The 18279-nt window shown below is 42.0% G+C and overlaps 1 protein-coding gene across 2 annotated transcripts in view; it reads right to left on the bottom strand.

The window, feature by feature from the left end:
- NUP85 (nucleoporin 85) overlaps window positions 1-16350 on the bottom strand; it is a 25876-nt gene extending 9526 nt beyond the window's left edge. The window contains exons 1-12 of one of the 2 annotated variants that reach the window (XM_023531673.1): window positions 16192-16310; window positions 13088-13161; window positions 12429-12522; window positions 10809-10971; window positions 7838-7908; window positions 7250-7311; window positions 6171-6240; window positions 4868-4989; window positions 1968-2102; window positions 1744-1866; window positions 1415-1546; window positions 1064-1170 (exon numbers count right to left, since the gene is read on the bottom strand). In XM_023531673.1, the coding sequence (XP_023387441.1) occupies window positions 1064-1170; window positions 1415-1546; window positions 1744-1866; window positions 1968-2102; window positions 4868-4989; window positions 6171-6240; window positions 7250-7311; window positions 7838-7908; window positions 10809-10971; window positions 12429-12522; window positions 13088-13102 (1094 nt within the window). In that variant the 5' untranslated portion in view covers window positions 13103-13161; window positions 16192-16310. Of the gene's footprint in view, window positions 1-1063; window positions 1171-1414; window positions 1547-1743; window positions 1867-1967; window positions 2103-4867; window positions 4990-6170; window positions 6241-7249; window positions 7312-7837; window positions 7909-10808; window positions 10972-12428; window positions 12523-13087; window positions 13162-16191 lie in introns of both variants that reach the window. The other variant, XM_011361927.2, reaches the window with a different exon arrangement.
- Between the last annotated feature and the right edge of the window lie 1929 nt (window positions 16351-18279).

Here is an 18279-nt window from a genome sequence, read left to right as displayed (position 1 = left end):
GTTGCTAAAAATCCAGCTGTGGGTCATGAAGGAAGCCCCAGTGGAAATAACCCACTGCTGTAACGGAGAGTAGGTTTAGGAATGCCTGTTATTTCTCACACAGGCAGAGACACTGACAAAGCAACACAATGACGTGTGCGCCTTAAGTTACTCTCGCTGATCCCTCCACGCAGATGCCCCCACACCCGCCATCAGCTGCTGGAAGTCATCTTCTACCTCCAACTGACGTTCCTATATTTCATAAGTCTGTGAAGAAAATAGACACAAAACCCATTTTTCCCCTCCAAATCTAGCAGGAGGGGAACCATTCCCATTGCACAGATCTGCTAAGACTGACAGTCAAAGACAGCGAACCTGATACTTGAGCAAGGCCATCTGCTGCCATTTCCACTTTCTCCCTTCTGAGAGTCTTTGTTGCAACCCACTTGTCCAGGCTGCACAGAAGGGTAAACTCTTTGACTTATTATGCATGGAAATTTCTGGAAAGCTATCCCTTTGATTCGTTATATTTGACACTGCCTTTCCTATCTTGCTGAAGGTGCAACACGATGTTGAAATACCCTTCTGAGGAGAGAGCTAGTGTAGAATCCCCGCTCTAAACGGACCCCACAGTGTGGGAGCCCTTGGCTCCTCAGTGAGGCTGCTGAGAAGTACTGTCTCTTAAGGTGGCTGCATGTCCATCAGTTCTAAGAAATAGGCTGGCTGGCCTTTTCTGAATTTTAAATATCAAGGTAATTCCCTGCAATGTTTTGAATACTTTTAAGTAAATATTTACAACATTTATAAAATTTTAAGTAAACATCCCTGAAATGGAAATTGTTAAAAGCAATGGTAGCCTTCAAGGCTCATGAAAGTCCCCAAGCTTGTCCAGAAAGAAGCCATAATCCATCTATATGTGGCTGGGGAGGGAAGTAGGTCTATGAAAAGCAGGTTAAGACACCAGCAAGGAAGAGCAGAACATTCTAGAAAAGGGCAGTGGTGACGGTTGCACAACACTGAATGTACTTAATGCCACTGAATCACACACCTAAAGACAGAATGGCGCTGGCACAGCAGGTCCTACCTGCACTCCTTGATCACCTGGTGGATGTCAAACTCAAAGGCCGCCATCAGGATGTTGTCCAGGGGTTCTGGGCTGCTCTCACCTCCCAGAAACAGGTCAAGGCTGGACTGTGGAAAGGTGGTGACCCACTCAATCCCCAGATGGAAGCGGAGATTCAAGGGGGCTGGCAGGGCTGTGTAGGGAACTCTGGAGAAGGGCAATGGGGTCCTTCAAAAAGGGCCCAAGGAAAGCCCCTCCCTATTCTCTAGGGAGGCTCAACTCAAAGAGGCCACATGCTGAACATGACCCAGCAGGGAGCAGAGGCCCAGGATTCCTGCTCCCCACCTCCAACACCACAGAGCTCAGACTCACCTGGGCATAGAAGTGCAGATCAATGGGTTTTACTGTGGGATGAGAGTATAGGAGCCGGGTCACTAGAAAATGATACCAGTTACTCAGAAGGTCTTTCTGCTCCAATAAGGCAGCTTCATCTCCTACCATGATCTGAGGAGAGAGATGTTGTCCTTTAGCTCCAGGGGAATCCCTACGACTCCCCTGATCTCAGCTAGAGCAAGTGGTCTGAAAGCTCTCTTCTTCCCAGCAGAGAGGGGGCAGCCTGGCTCAAGAGGACCGAGTTCCTGCCATCACAGCCCCTAAAGGAAGCCAGCGTGGACCCCGACCTTGACTTGCTTCCCACAGACCTTGCAGAGAGACTCCAGGTGAGGACTGGAGGCAAACGTGCTGTCCTGCAGGTGCCGCTCACATTCCTCGTGCCAGTGCTGCCACTTCAGCTCCAGCTCTGTTAGTGTCTGCGTGTTACCAGGCTAAGGGGAGACATGCCGTGAGACGCCATCACCACACAAGCCCCTTATGCTTAACGAACCTGTTCCCCATGACCCAGTAGAGCAGGGTTGCTCCCACATACGCTGAGAACGGGCATTGTCCTCATCAGGTCCCCCAGGATTCGGCACATGCCTGCAGAGGTGGGGCTGGCATCAGCTTCCTTGGAGAGCATCTGTCGGGCCTCATCCAGCCGGCCCTGCAGCACCAAGACGGTCACCTGGGGGCATACCCGAGAACATGAGCATTCATGGGAGGCCCGGAGGCAACCCTCAATCCACACTTTGGCCTCCTAGCCTTGGGGAAGCGTGATGGTTCCTTTCCTCCAGAGGCAATCTAGCCCATCCAGTCTGCTGGTTTTAACTTGTACCACACTTTTCAAACTGACATTGTAACCCATTACAGGATGTGACCAACTTTAAAAAGTAAATAAATGAAATAAAAAATAGAAAATTTCAGAGTGCATCGAATAAAGTATTGGTTCATAAACGTTTTAGTTCAAGTACATACGTACGTGCACACATGCATACACTTGGTATAAGCGCAGTGAATCCTCTTTATTCACAGGTTCCCTATGTGTAAATTTGCTTACTTGCTAAAATTTATTTGTGGAAGGATCAAAAAATTTGAGTCGCCTGATGTGCACATTCCCAGCTGAGGTGGCGCTCTACCTTCTTGTCTCAGCTCTCACACTAAATAAGTATCTTTTTGGTAATTTACTTAGTGCCAAGGTTTTTGCATTTTTTTGTGCTTTTCTGTTGGGCCCGCAAGCATAGTGCTAGAGTGCTGTCCAGTGTCCCTAAGTGCAAAGGCGGCTGTGATGTGCCATGTGGAAAAAAGTATGTGTTAAATAAGCTTCATTCAGGCATGCATTACAGTGCTGTTGGCTGAGTATAATGTTAATGAATTAACAATATATATGAAATAAGGTGTCTATAAACAGAAATATACATAAAACAGGGTTACATACTGATTAGCTAACAAAAATGTTGTGACCAGAGACTCGAAGGAACCCTGTATTTACCTTAAGAACAATGGTTCAGTGATTGCTAACTCAGTGTTCCAGGTAACTTTACAGAACATAACTATCATGAATAACGAGAACCAACGGTATATTCACACAAGTATGTATGTAAAATATACAAAGTAAATTTTTTTCTTACTGTTAAGTCACGCTCAAAAAAGACAACGGTATACGTGCTGACAAGTCCCTATCTCTTCTCCTAGCCTGGACTCCCTTCTCTGAAGTCAACTTGTATATCCTACTGCTCAGTCAACGTCTCCACTTGGGTCTCGTAGACATCTTTAAGGAAACATGTTAACGAAAAGAAACACCCCGCTGCCTCCCTCACCAACCACGTCTTCCCACATTCTCCCATTTCTCACATGCCCAATTGCAATCCATTAGCAAATCCCACCAATCACAGCTTCTAACTGCATCCAGAATCTAATCATTCTCACCATCTCCTCTGCTCAGCTCCTACACTTGTCCAAGTCACCACTGTCTTTGCCTGCTTTATATTGCCATGGCCTCTGGACTGGTACCTCTGCTTCTGCCCTTGCTGTTGTCAGCAGAGCAGCCAGAAGAGCCTCTGAACACCTAGTCGGATCACTACACTCCTTTGCTCAACTCCCCAATGTCCCCCTCACCCCTCTGACTCAGGTGTAAGACAGGAGCTCTTTACTATATCAATTTATATACATTTATGTCCTTTAATCATTATAACCTTATGAGTGGGTGTTATTATCTCCACCGTACAGATGAGGAAACCAAAAGCTGTAAAGTAACTCATTCATGATCCCACAGCTAGTAAGAGACCGAGCTGGGATGCTAACCCGGGCAGTTTGGCACCACAGGCCATGTTCTAACCACTGCTATACTGCCTCTCTAAAAGCCAAAGTCTGTACGACAGCCCAGGAGGTCCTCTAAGATCTGGCCCTGTGGCTCTCTGCCCTTAACTCCCCAACTCTCCCTCATGCTCACACTGCTCCTGGCTCACAGGCCTCCTTGCTGTTACTCGTCCCACTCTGTCTCTAGGACATAGGCCTTGCTGTCTGGAATACTCTTTCTCCCGTCATCTGTCCAGCCCAGCTCCCCCGCTCACCTCCTCCAGGTCTCTACTCAACCGGTCACCTTATGAGTGAGGCCTTCCCTGACTGTCCTCACTTTAACAATCCCAATTCCCTCCCTCACTTTATTTCTCTCCGTAAGCATTTCACTATTAGACATGCTACACGTTTTACTTATTTCTGTATTTTCTATCTTCCTATGCAGGACATAAGCTCCGCAAATAAGGGCAGGAACCTTTGCCTGCTTTGGTCATGGTTGTTTCCCCAGTGCCTTGTAAATAGTAGCACTCAATAAATACTCAGTAAATGAATGAGCCTCAAAATCTGAGCCCAATACTTCCTAAGCAAAACTCTCCCCTTTTACTTGCATAGATCTTCGGGACCAAAGGCCCAGAATAGCTTCAAAGGCAACAACTCCTCATCTGAATTCCATATTTTATAGGTTTAATCAACTTTCCATTATTTAGGTCATCTAGCAACCTCCTCCCTGTTCCCTCCCAACTGGGTCGCAGGTCAGTAGAGGAAAAATGGAAAAAAATATTGCTCTCATAGGCAGAGAATACATATACAAACACCCTGACACACATGATGACTTCCCAAGTAATCATCCAAAATGACGTGGGGATCAATCTTTTTAACAGCTTTACTAAGTTATAATAATCCATAAAGAAACCAAATTTCCCCTTTTACTGGAAAACCTACAAAGCATCACCTTTCTTACATGATAGCTTAATTTTAAACTCTCCCCGTGGATCAGGGGAAAAATGATCTAAGAGCGTCTCATAATCACGGACTCAAAGAGACAGGCCAAGTGCACGCAGGCTCCGTCGGCAACCTCAGGCCTGCCTGTGAGCACTGAGGCAAAGAGAATATGAAGTGGATGGCAGGGAGGCCTGGTCTGCATGGGGTCCTTACCAAGTTCCAGAAGCTCTCGTGTTTGCTTGGATTCTCGCTGCCCAGAACATCTGCCGACAAACTATCCACCTCACACACGTGCAGTCGGACCCAGTCAAGGAGGTGGAGGAGGAGAGGGCCAGCTGAGAGGAGAGACTCTTGTCACACATAAAAACCTCAGCTACGTGGACAAAAACTTTCCCTTTCCCATAGTACAGATAGAGAATGTAGGGCAGGCAAGCTGTGTAAGAGGTGCGTCATCCCTCTTAAGTGAGCACTCATGTGGTCCTAAATAAAGGGCTGGACTAGCACATGGACTTTCATGGAACGTTTCCTCTGTGCCCGGCAGCGACACTTTTCACTGACTCCTGGAAAGGGCTGGATGTGAGACCCAGACCTCACCACTCCCGCCGCCTCCAGATTCTTCGTGACTACACAATACCCAGCAGCCATTTAGGGACTGGCACTGACTAGGTGCTCGTATGCAACAATGATAAAAAGAGTGATAGTCCTCAAAATCTACTGGAGGAGGCAGGCATACAAACGACTAATCTTAATTTCAAGTTGCTCAGTACTTTAACAGGAGGATAAACAAATAGTATGACTGCACAGAGATTATTAACACTCGTGTATGAACAGCAAACAGTAAAAAGATTAAAAGACTACAAAAAAGCCTGTAGTACCTCCACAGAGAACCCACTCAAGCCAGAATACTGTACTGACCAATTTCATTCAAGAGCAACAAAATAATTAGAAGTGGGTAGTTAATGGGCAGTGTTGTCCCAACCCAAATCACTAGTAATAGAATTCTCAAAGTGACTTTGCCTTCCACTGCCTAATACCTCCTCACACCCTTAAAACTTTTTTTTTTTTTTTTAACAGAAATTTACTGTCTTAACCTTCTGGAAACTGGAAGTCTGACACTAACATGTTGGTACGGTGTTCCTTCTGCATGCTGTGAGGAAGAACCCATTCCAGGCCCCTCCCCTAGCTCCTCTAAAATGTCCTGCAGCTTGACCAGTCCATGACAAATATCAACGAGCACCCCTTCACACACTCGCTTAATATCTGTCTTCGTGGCATTTTTCAAGGGTCATCTGCCTAACATTTTAGGTTTCTAGAAGGCATATTAATTATTTTTGCTGTATCTGACAAAATGGCAGGCTTCTTTGGCTGTCATGCAATGCTTTCTGACAGATGTATTGATGAAAAGTGATAGAGCATTCTAGGCCAAAAAAAAAAAAAAATACATTACCACATACAGGAAAGACAGAGAGGAAAGGGCGGGGGACACCTCTGATGTTGTGACAGAGTCTGTACTCACCTGGAGCTACTTCAATAAAAAGAATCTCACAAAGGTTCCAAATGAGCTCCATTGCAGACAAAATGGAGACCTAAGGAAGGAAGAAACAAAGTTTTAACTGAAAACGTTCCTGAGAGTTGACCTGAGAGCAAAGAAACAAAGTGGGGCTCGAATCACAGGACAGTCATTCATTAACTCAACATTTACTGAGTACTCTTATAGCGGGGTTTTCTACAGGGCAGCCAGTGAGAGAATTTTAGGGAGTGGGATGCAGACTTTGATTTTAATGGCTGCCATCTTAGTTAATGTGCATTAGAAAAATGTAACTAGGTTATCACACCCATGATCTTGATGATTATTATGGTTTAGAAAAAGACTTTGAGTAATAAAGGAGGAGACAATTTTTAGGAAATTATGCAGTAAATAACATTGTAAGAAATACATACAGTAAAAATTGTGAGGTTGGTAATTTGAAGGAATGAAGTTTAGTAAACAGTGTATGGAAAAGCAAACCCAATATAAGACCCCAAAACAAATCAGGACTAGACCCTGCCTTTAGGAACACAATTCGTCCTTCCCTACCATCCTTCTGCGCATATAGAATAACTTATTCATAAGAGAAATAAATGCTTTGCTGACTGCAGGGACAGAGCGTCAGTCCCAACTACTGAATTTGAACAATATCAAGATTCTACCAGAGAAAGAAAATTCTTTAAAGTCATCTTCTAGCTCCAACTAGAGTAGAACTTGTGGCTCAGTAAAAACGCTGAGTTCATGAATTGAGTAGTTTATGAGACTAAGGAGTAGTTCCAAAAGCCCAGCATTCTATCTCGGTGACACAATGTGGTTAGGATTTATATTTCCCATAAGAGCTGAAAACTCTTGCAAGTATTTATCAAGCACATCCTCATTTCAATGTGCTGGGCCTTGAAAGGGCATCGAGAAGTTCAAGACAATCCTTACTATCCCAAGGAGTTGCCTGTCTACCTGGAAAGAAGAGAAAGTTCTGCAAGAAAAGTGACTGCAAAGCTACACTAGGTGGGTGCTGAGGATACAGAAAGACGGAACAATGCCAGCACAAAGGCAGCCAGTCCCCTTACCTGGCTGCTGAACTGGTGGCCACTGGCTGGATCTTTAGCAGCAACTGGATCTTTAGCAGCAACTAACAAAACAAAACATTTTAAGTGAGCAATGGAACTTTTAGTCTACTGTTATAACTCCACATACCGGGTTCTGTAGCTTGTGCCTTTATTTCTTCTAATGACCACCCATTTTCACTATAGATTTTCTAAAAAATACTTTTTTTGTTGCAGATCTATGATTCTCAAACCAAGACCCTGAAGTTACCAGCAGCACTTTCAACTGCAACACAACACAGAGACTACCAGGTTTACAAGACTCTACCTGGCATCGGAGAATAACGTAGCTCTTGTGGTTATGGTGACTTTAAATCGCCAAGGTCAAAGAACTGGGAATGCAATTTTCAAAGATCCTTAATTTGGCCCTTTAGCCTCATACCTGTCACCTCTATATATTCTAACTTGAAAAACATACTCAAGATGATTGACAAAAAATTAAGATAGGAAAGTAAGAGTTTTGAATAGAATGTCAATCATATTTACCTTGGAGCAGTTATAACCAGATAAATATTTCAGTTACTATCACACATACACACATAAAATCCTTACTCGCAACCTGGTGCATTTCCTCCATGCATGCTCTTATGACTGATCGGTAGTTTTTACTCACTCGAACCAATCTACGAAAAACAAAATGGCAAACAAGATGAGCCTAGAACATCTTGTGGTAACATAAGGATAAAACAGGTAATAGGAGCTTGCTGAAAGACAGAAGCCAAGTTAAAGGCATTCCTAATGGTCTAACCTAGAACAACTTGAGCAACAAAATAAAATACGACTCTCGGAATAAAATAAATATCAAGTCCATACTGATATTAACTACTGCATATGAGACTCACTGATGAACTCTAAAATTATGGTTGAAAATTTGAGGACAAATAAAATTTGCATAGTCTTAAAGTTTCTCCCCTGAATATTTATCAGTTACAAAGGGAAAAACTAACTTTATGCTGGAGAAATCCAGGAAAAACCACATTAACCAAGTGATCAAAGTCAATCTCATCAGTAATACAATATCAACATCATGAACCCCCTGACATAACGTACTGAGAAGGACACATACCACTTGTGGTATTCTTGCTAAAAAACCATAACCTTTGTCCAATCATAAGAAAACACTAGATAAACCCAAATTGAGGGATGATCTCCAAAATAATTGGTCAGAAATGTTAAGGTCTTGAAAGTGACTAAGGAGACAAAAATGAAATGCAACTCCATTTAGCTGCAGAAGATAAAAAAGAACATTAGTGGAAAAATTGGTGAAATTCAAATAAAGTCTTTAGTTCATCACATTACATCAATGTTTATGTTTCTTGGTTTAAGTAACAGTAATATGGTTATGTAAGATATTAACATTAGAGAAGCTGAGGGTGCGATGCACAGAAATTATTTTGTACCTTTTTTGTAAGTCGAAAATTAGTTCAAAATAAAGCTCCAAAATAAGAGAAATGACAGAACACTCATCCGCTAGAAAACAACAGATTGTTAGTTATCAAGTTGCAGATCTTCAGCAAGAAAAACATTAGTTCTAGAGGAAGAGATCTATAGGCCACCTGTTGGCTCCATTTAAAAATGAAGAGTAGCTATATCTGCATATGGGTAATAACAGGACCAGCAGAAGGTGAAGCTATTTGCACATCTCAACCAACCTGTAGTTCCTTTCAGTCAAGGTTTAGGCTGAGATAAATAATGCACCCAGCCAAAAACAAGGTGATATGCTGGCTCCCAAGCACAAAATGGGAGTTATTAAAACATCATTGGGACATTCACATATTAATTTAGTCATTCAGCAAAGATCTTAGAGCATCTGCTGTATAGATAGATGCACAAGGAGATACAGGAACAGAGGGCCCACAGAAATAAGACAGGTCCCAATCTTCAGGGAATTACAGGACTTCTGACATGTTTTCTTCTTAGAAGTGATAACAGATTTCTCTGACTCACTAATACTTTGAACCTGAGCCTCTGAAACAAGTGATATCTCTTTCTCTCTCTCACACGCACACACTTGCACACACACACATTGACTAGGGTATTCTCCAGAAGATGGTTCATTTGCAAAATATTTATCAAGAAAGTGAAATACAGTGATATACATACCTGGTCTTCATCCTAGTCCCTGATGGAGGGCTCCTAAAACCTTTGTAAATAAATCTCTAAGTGATTAGAGCACTAGAAGCATCCTTTGTCCTAATTAGGTTATTCTGGGTGGTTCCTGGATGGGGCTGGTCGCCACAAAGAACCAAGCCATGATTAGAAACTTAAAATTTTAGCCTTGCTCCCCAATTCCCTGGAGAAGGCTGGAAATGATGATCATGCCTACATGAGGAAGCCTCCATAAAATCCCAATAGTATGTGGTTCAGAGAGCTTCCAGGTGGGCAAACACACATCTACGTGTCAAGAGGGAGACACATCCCAACTCCATGGGGAGGGACTCCTGTCGGCGAGATTCTCCCAGATCTTACCCTATGTATCTTTTCATCTGGTTGTTCATCTGTATCCTTTATCATATCTTTCAATAAACTCCTAAAGTGTTTCCCTGAGTCTTGTGAGCCCCTCTTGAAAGTTAAATCAGACCCGAGAGGGTTGTGGGAACCTCTGATTTGTACCCAAGTTGGACAGAAGTTGTGGGTTACCTGGGGACTCACTAGCCTTTAGCATCTGATGTGCTGGGCGGTCTCATGGGACTGAGCCCTTAACCTGTGGAACGTGACGAGGTAGTGTTGGAATTGAGTTAAACTGTAGGACAGCCAGTTGGTGTCACAGAATTGCTTGGTGGGAAGAGACCACACACATCTGGTGTCAGAAGTGCTCTATGTTAATACTGTGACTGTGAGTGTAAATGAGAAACACAGGAGGAGGGAAAATGTTTTTTCCAATACAAATATCAACACTGCCCATGCCTAACCATATGAATAGATGCTGATAAAAAACTTAACACAGGTGTTTTCCAACTCCCTTGTGCTTAAGACTTACCTGGAGATTTTAGGATCCACTCCCAGAAATTTTTAATGATGAGGTGGGGCCTAGAAATCTGTAGTTAACAAGTACCTGACACTGATACAGTTAACTCATGAACAACACTTCAAACAATCCTAGTCTATAAATAGCACAATAGTTTTCTGGTTTCTTGCCCCCCCCCAAAAAAAAAGCCTTAAGAATAATTCCTCAAAAACAAAACTCATTTTTATATTAATCTCAACATCTCCCAATAGTGGGACCTCTCAGGTGCTTATTTGGCCTAAATTTTCTTCTTTGGAGAGTAAAGAGTAGGCCTATAAACAAGAAAAGCTTATCAAGCATCAAGCCAGCAAGTCAACTGACCCCATCTGCACATTCTCTGTAAGACATTTCTATATCTGACCGCTCACACTGCCTAGTACAGAGGCCACAAAGTAGAACCAGGAGTCTCTTGTTTCTCCAGGAGACCCACCCATCATGCAAAAGGACAAGGATGCATTTCATTTGGCTTTTCACAATTTAGTTGTGGACTTCAGCACCTATCGGCAGCCTACTTACTGAGCTTTTCTGGATTTTCCAGTCAATTCTTCTTCAATTCTCTGGAGGCCCACAAAGATTCCATGGGATTCATTAAAGAGTTTTCTCAAGATTTGAGAGTAAACATCTACATCCTTCCGAATGAAATAGATAAAGGGGCACCCTGGCGCCATCTCTGATTTTCCTGAAACAAAACAGGAAAAAAAATTTAACATCACCATCACTTTCATAAAAGAACCCACTCTAAAATTTTAATTGAGTAATTACAACAGCTTCAGTTTTTTTGCTATGATTTCATATATTAAAAAAAATACAAATTATGATTTATCAATTATTCACACAGGAATTATTAAACATAAATGTTTATTCTCAGACTTAACTCACTAGCTTATTTTGGAACCTTCAATTCCATCAATTGAAATACATTGGGAAAAAAGTAAACTATTAGCCGATGTAAAACTCAATAAATAAGATAAACCTTCCGCCAAAGTTTTATACAAACTCAAAGTAAATTTTTTTAAAATATAATTTTGTATTGCCATTACCCTAAAACAAAGAATCAAGGACTGAACTATTTCGCAACAGCGATGAAAAGGCTCTACAATAAACTATAAACCACCAACTTGTGGAAATTTCTTATATAATAGTTTCTCAAATAAGTTGTGATGATGTTCAAAGGCTTGTTTTGAATGTGATTTCAATAGATATAAAACAAATAAAAAAAACTGTTTTCAACAATAGAGGACAAACTAGAAATGTTGAGCTTTCCTATTAAGTATGAAAACACACCATTTGGACGTAGAGAAGTTTCTCTTCTAACCAACTGCCCCTTTGGCAGGTTCTACAGCTCAGCCAAGCATAAGAGCTTCAATACCAACATATCTGAAATATTTAGCAACGTTACGGACAATTCGGAACTATAAAATCAAGAAAAACTACATAGCTTAAAAATTACGTGAATTGCATACCATATTATAATTTTACCAAAATTATAAGACTTTCATTAATTCAATCTGCTCCTTATAAAAGAGGAAAACCTCCACATTTGGATAAAGAACCTGTCAAAATCTCTTTAACATTTCTTGATACTTCTCTTGAAAAAGATAAAGCAAAATCAGATGTTAAGATTTCAGCTTTATCTTGCTACTATTGGGAGCCTAGATCAAAAGGAAAAACTTTGTGTACAATACCTGATGGAGCTTAAGAGAACAAAGCCAAGGACAGGTCATTTCACTCTCTAGCTCATTTGTGCTGTGTGTCAATAGCCTACAGAATTCAATCGAGTTCACAATAACATAAAAGTAAGGGCTACAAGATCTGCAAAGTTTCTCAATAAGGGGGCTGCTATGAAGGGAAGTGAGTCACTCTGGACAAGAGGGGGATAAAGCTTGAAGTTTTTTAAATATTACAAAGAAACCTTTAACACCAAGAAGATTATTGTTAATTTTTCTTCCTAGACTCAATATCTGCCAGGTTTCATAAATCAATGAAAATCTTAAACAGCTAAAGTTTCCAAAATGAAAATGATACATAAGTTCAACTGTATCATGCCTTAGCTAGCCAAATCTGAGAAAATAAAGGAAAACAACAACAACAAAATGTACCAAGACAGATAATCTGGAAGAAAAAAATAATAACTACCTTTTTTGTTGAAAGAGGTTTCACATACCAGCATCTCCCCTGGACCCCAATCAAAACACATTTGCTTCTTCTTGGAATTCATGCCTGGAATCAACTAGTAAAAAAAAAAAGGCACAAAAACTGTTACTAAAGGCTTTGCTTTCAACTGACTTGCAAGTATAATCCTAGAAATCATCAGTCATGAAAGTTATTAAGTGCTAATCTATTCACACAGCTGAGATCAGCTTGAGATCAGCTGAGTCTATGAGACCCTGAGTGAGCAAGTAGGCTTTGCTGGGCACCTAAAACTTAGCCTGCTGCTTCTTGAATGTTGATAAAAAGGAAAGCTACACCCTAATCCAGGGGTCCCCAACTCCTGGGCTGTGGACCAGTACAGGTCCCTGGCCTGTTAGGAACTGGGCCACACAGCAGGAGGTGAGCAGCAGGTGAGCCAGCGAAGCTTCCTCTGTATTTGCAGCCGCTCCCCAGCGCTAGCACCACTGCCTCAGCTCCACCTCAGATCATCAAGCATTAGGCATTAGAATCTCATAGGAGCACCATCCCTGGTGCCAAAAAAGTTAGGGACTGCTGCCCTATTCAATTATTACATTGTAATTTAGTGATCTGTAGTTTAGAAAAAAAAGAGGTGAAATAAAGGAATTGAACTATGTGTTACTCACTAAATACAGGGACATCAAATCCCACAGCTCTGTGCCATCTCTTTAATAGTGACATTCGATTTTTCTCTCCAGAGCTATAACCATAATATTAAGAATCAAAAAAAATAAAATAAAGAGCTCTTGATGCTCATCCTCAAAACTCATTCCACTCCCTCACTGGGACAAAGCCTTTCCCAACTGTTAGGAGTAATCCTTGATTCTTCTTTCCCTCACCACCTATGTCCTGCCTACCAGTAAAACCTGTTCTACTCCCAAATAAGCCTGAATCCAACCACTTACCACTTCTACCAGTCTAATTCAAGCCAACATTTCTCAGTGCCTGAAATGATTCTCCTATATGGTTATTACATGTCCCATAAATAGATGAAAGCTCACACAGGCAGAGGCCTCTAAGTTTCTCATTCACTGCCTAGAGGAGACCTTAGCACCAAGTTGGCACTCAATAAATATTTTTGGCAGACAATAAATTTGGCGGGCAATAGTCTTGTCTCAAGACAAGTGCATTCAGTTCTTAGCAAGGGCTAATGTAGTCATTCAACAACTAAGCAATGTCTGTTAAGCCTTTTTCTGTGCTGGGCTCTACGTACAGAACAGTGCACACTACAGTCTCTGCCCTCCAAAAGCTAGTGGTCTACCGAGGAAGACCAGTAAACAGACAGTAAGAAAAATGGAAATATGGTAAGCCAGAGGTACGCATACAAGAGGGTCTGTGTTATAAATCAGGTTCTGTTTTAGCAGACTCTTGATGGATGAGGTCAGGCCAGCAGGGAGCATACGCAACAGTACTGTAGCAAATGGGTATCCATATGTGAAAATGAACCTCACACAATAGACAAAAATTCACTAAAAATTAGTCACAGACATAAATGTAGAGCAAAATCTATAAAACTTGAAAAGCACAGAAAAATCTTTGACCTTAAATTAAGCAACTATGTAAGACAGAAAAAGCATAAGCCATAAGAAAAATTTATAAATTGGACTTCATCAAAATTAAGAACTTTTGCTCTTCAAAAGATACTGTTACAAAAATGAAAAGGCAAGCCAAAGACTGGGAGAAAATATCTGCAAAACACATTTGATATCCAGACTAAAGAATTCTTATAATTCATTAATAAAAGACAACCCAGTAACAAACCAGGCAGAAGATTTTAACACACAGCAGAAGATATAGAAACGACATATAAGCATATAAAGATGCTCAATATCTTTCATCATTAGAGAAATACAAATCAAAATAATGTACCACTATATACTCACTGAAATGGAAATGGCTAAAATTAAAGACTGACCACAGGAAGAGTTAATGAGGATGTGGAACAACTGGAACTCTCACACTTTGCTAGTGTAAAAAAAAAAAAATGGTATAACCACTTTGGAGAATTGACAGTTTGTTCTAGCTAAATATGCATCTGTCCTATAACCCAGCAATCCCACTTTTAGGTATTTATCTGATAGAAAAAACAAACAGAAAAACCCAAAAACTCTAACTTACATTTAAGAGCCCCTGAACCAAAAAAATAACAACACTAGTCTACAAAAACTACTCAAGATTATTCTACTCCCTACTTTGAATCTGTATTTAAATATCTTCGAATTTGCTAATTATTAACTGGCCTTCAAGTGCCCTGACAATAGGAAGCAGTTGTGTGAAGACAAACACAACCACCAAAGGGTGACTTAATTGTATTCAAGATCATTCATCAGTCTCTTCAGAGTGTTTAGAGTAAGCTCAAAATGCAGACTGACAGTGAACTACAGACATGACTGAGTTTGCACCTGCAGAGTTGAGGTTCGAACTCCAGGCTATGGAATTCAACTAAAGTACTGCTCCTATGAGAGGCTGTGCCCACAAGACCAACCAGTTTCCTACCTGGTCTCCCCAACACCAACATAGAGCTGGATTATCACAAGTTAACCATCACTACTGGGAATAAAAAGAAGCCGAGATCATCTTCATTCTATTTGTAAATGCAAGCTCATGATCATGGCTGAATATCAAAGCAGTGGCTCTCCTGGATAGCACAGGGTACTAGAGGTTCTCCCACCCAAAGATTCTTACATAAATGAAGGAAGGAAAGTCTGAAAAAGTTCCAGTGACTCTAATATTCTAATTTTTCTTCTGGCAAACACTGACATAGCCCTTGATATTTAATATTTAAAATTTTTACACATTAAAATTTAACACTCTAGAGCAGTAAGCTTTACAGAGTTTAACAACCCACGTTAATCGCTATTTAAGATCTTATGCTTCATTTTGTCCAGTTAGCTTTGAAATGACCCCTATTTTCAGTTTTTTGTTTTATCAGATACTGCTTTACAATCTGATGGCTTTAGCTGAAAACGGTAGGCATGTCAATTTTCTAAAAAGCAAAAACACAAGGTCAGGAAACTTGCAGGTTAGCGAGGCTTATAGGTTACCAAGAGTTAAGAGGTGCAGAACAAGACTATAATGGGCAGATATTTGAGCTAGTCAGGGAGGTCACGGAAGGCTTTTCGAAGACAGAGGCTGGAGCTTGTATTTGAAAAATATGGAGAGAAGAAAAGAGCATTCCAGGCAGGGGGAACTGTAAGTATCTCGCATTTAAAAAACACTAATTTCTTTATAAACGTCATAGACAGTCACACGTGACATACTCTTCAGAACTCAAGACAAAACTGAAAGCCAACAGGGCCATAAATTTAAACAGAAATAGTTTCCCGATAGGATACGTTTAGTGAACCTTGGGCAAGCATAGCACAAGCAGAAGCCAGGTTCAGCCAGAAGAAAAAAAGCCCCAATTCTTCCGCTTGGTCCCGGCGCGCTCGTTCGAGCATTCGCCCAACAGGAAAAGCGAGGGAAGTTGGAAGGCGAGAAGACAAGGGAGAGGGACGGAGCGAGGCCTCTGGGGCCAGGTATTCGAAGTACACAGAGGAGCAGAAACCCAGCGACCACGGCGACTCGAGCACCGGCCCCTAGTTAACGGGACCTCCGGACGGCGCCAATTGAGCTGAGAGAAGAGGGCGGGGCACCTCGCGGGCGGCAGGGACGCAGACAAGCCTGCAGTGACAAGCTGACTCAATCCTTGGACCGCGAGGGCAAGCAAGACTCTCTGGGGCCCCCTTACAGTGACTGTCGGCTCGCCATCAAGCTCCTCCATAGCGCCGCGCCTCAGCCGCCTGGAACCCGCGGGGGAGCCCAGGCCCGCGACTCGGGCCTCCCGCTCCGAGCCGGCCGCGAGAGAGGACCCCGCGCGGGCGCCTCCCGTACTGCCTGCAGGCCCAGAGCCCCAGCGCTGCCGGGGCCTCCCCGCTCGGCCGCGAGCTCCGCTCTGCGGCACGCTACACGTGTCCCTCCTTCCTGGCCTCGACAACACGTTAGGAAAATCAGAGTCTGGGGCAGCCTGTCCTCAGAGTAACCGTCCCGCCGGATGAGGCGCCGCCGCGGACAGCCCCGCATCGGACAGGGCGAAGGCCCCCGGAGACGGCGGGAGCGCCGGCGGTGCGGCTGCGCGTGGCGGGGGCTGGGGTGGGCGGTCTGGGCTGAGGGCCGAGGCCGGCCACCAGCCCTTCCCACTCCGGCTGTCGTCGCCCCTTCTGGGTCCGCAGGTTAGTGTCGTTGCAGCCGCTCTGAGCGGCGTCCAGGACAAGGAATCCCCTTCCCCAGGCCCCGTCGGTCCACCGGGGCTTTGTACGCAGGCAGTCGCTGCCAACTCCCACCCCCCAAACGCTCAAGAAGCACGCGGACAAAATTGATGCAGCTGAAACAACTGTGAAATCGGGACAGCTGGGCTTGCTTAATTAAACACAAATACTGGTTTGTTATCTCACCACAGAAAAGCAGAAAAAAATACAGGAAGTCCCGGGTCTCGTTAATGGAAAAATTCAAACGTGCTCCAGTAACTTACAGGAGTTATTTTGTAAATGCCATATTTACAAATAACGTGCACACACCAGGAAGAGAGTAGTACTGATTCTAAATTCCCAATTAAACAACTTTTTTAACTAACTGAAAATAATTCGAAATTTTTAAATCTTAGAAAACAGTGCCTGAAAATGTAGCTGCTGCTTTTATTCAGGAAAAAAATTTAATCTGAAAAGACTCATTTTCAGTATTTTACCTGGGAAAATGGTTCTTTCCTTGAGATTACTCTGAACGACTTATTTGAATTAGTTGGAATGAGATGGAGTGGTTGGGAAAATCTTGTCACCCTAACAGCTTGTTCTTTTGAGGTACAAATTGTTAAGGAAAGGAAGAAAAATCCTGTGGCTATCGCAGTTTTATCCAAATCTCACTATCTTAAGACAGCCATCCATAGGATGAAACAAGGTAGTTTTGTACAAAATTCCACACTTCTACAATCGATGTCTTGCTGCATTTTCCAAATGTTTCACAGCGTCACTGATCTGAGTGTTTCTAACACTAATTGTGTGGCTGTGAAGTGTGAGAAATTATATATTCGTGTCCTTTTTCTAGGGGGTTAAAAGAGGCCTAATATTTTACAAAAGTAAAAAACAGTAGCAAATAAGTCAGTTTTTAAAAAGTTATATCTGGCTTTTCAAAAATTCTCTGAGCAGCAGGAAGTTAAAGTCAAGCTAAGTAAGACATTGATAGAAATTGTGCCTGATTTCCTTCAGGGAACGAGATGAGCAGAAGGAACGGAAAAAATAACAGGATGAAAGACCAAAAAGAAAAAACATCCTTCTCTAAAGGAGACCTGAGAAAAAATAATTTGAACAACAAAGGAGCTTGGAAAATTTTAATACAATAGTTTCTTGGTTTTTTAAGACTGGCATGTCATTCGAAGATAAATGGAAGTATTGAAACTGACCTAGAAATAGATAATATTAGAAAAAAATACTGGAAATATTCTTTGGTCTAATATCACTATATACTAGCAATCTTACACAACCATTCAAATTCATTAATCAAAAGAAAGGAAAATTACAGCTAATAGAGCTATTATTTTATGTAGAGCTATTATTTTATGTAAAGACCTTTTTCTTCTAGTCCCTCTCAACAGACTTCCAAGAAAGGAGTTTCAATGAAATAGTTTATGTATCCTTTTTAAACAGATAATCCTAAAGGAATAATACATTTGGAAAAACAATGAGCATACAAATCTTTCTTACCTTCTCCACAAGCTCCTCCCCTCCCTCTCTTTTCCCTCTCCTTTTATCTTCCCCCTCCTCTCCCTAGATTGGTTGCTTAACTC

This window comes from Pteropus vampyrus, unplaced genomic scaffold, assembly GCF_000151845.1.
Source record: "Pteropus vampyrus isolate Shadow unplaced genomic scaffold, Pvam_2.0 Scaffold72, whole genome shotgun sequence".
Classification (NCBI taxonomy): domain Eukaryota; kingdom Metazoa; phylum Chordata; class Mammalia; order Chiroptera; family Pteropodidae; genus Pteropus; species Pteropus vampyrus.
The sequence above is the reverse complement of the archived record's forward strand: the minus strand, read 5'-3'. Positions and strand labels throughout refer to the sequence as shown.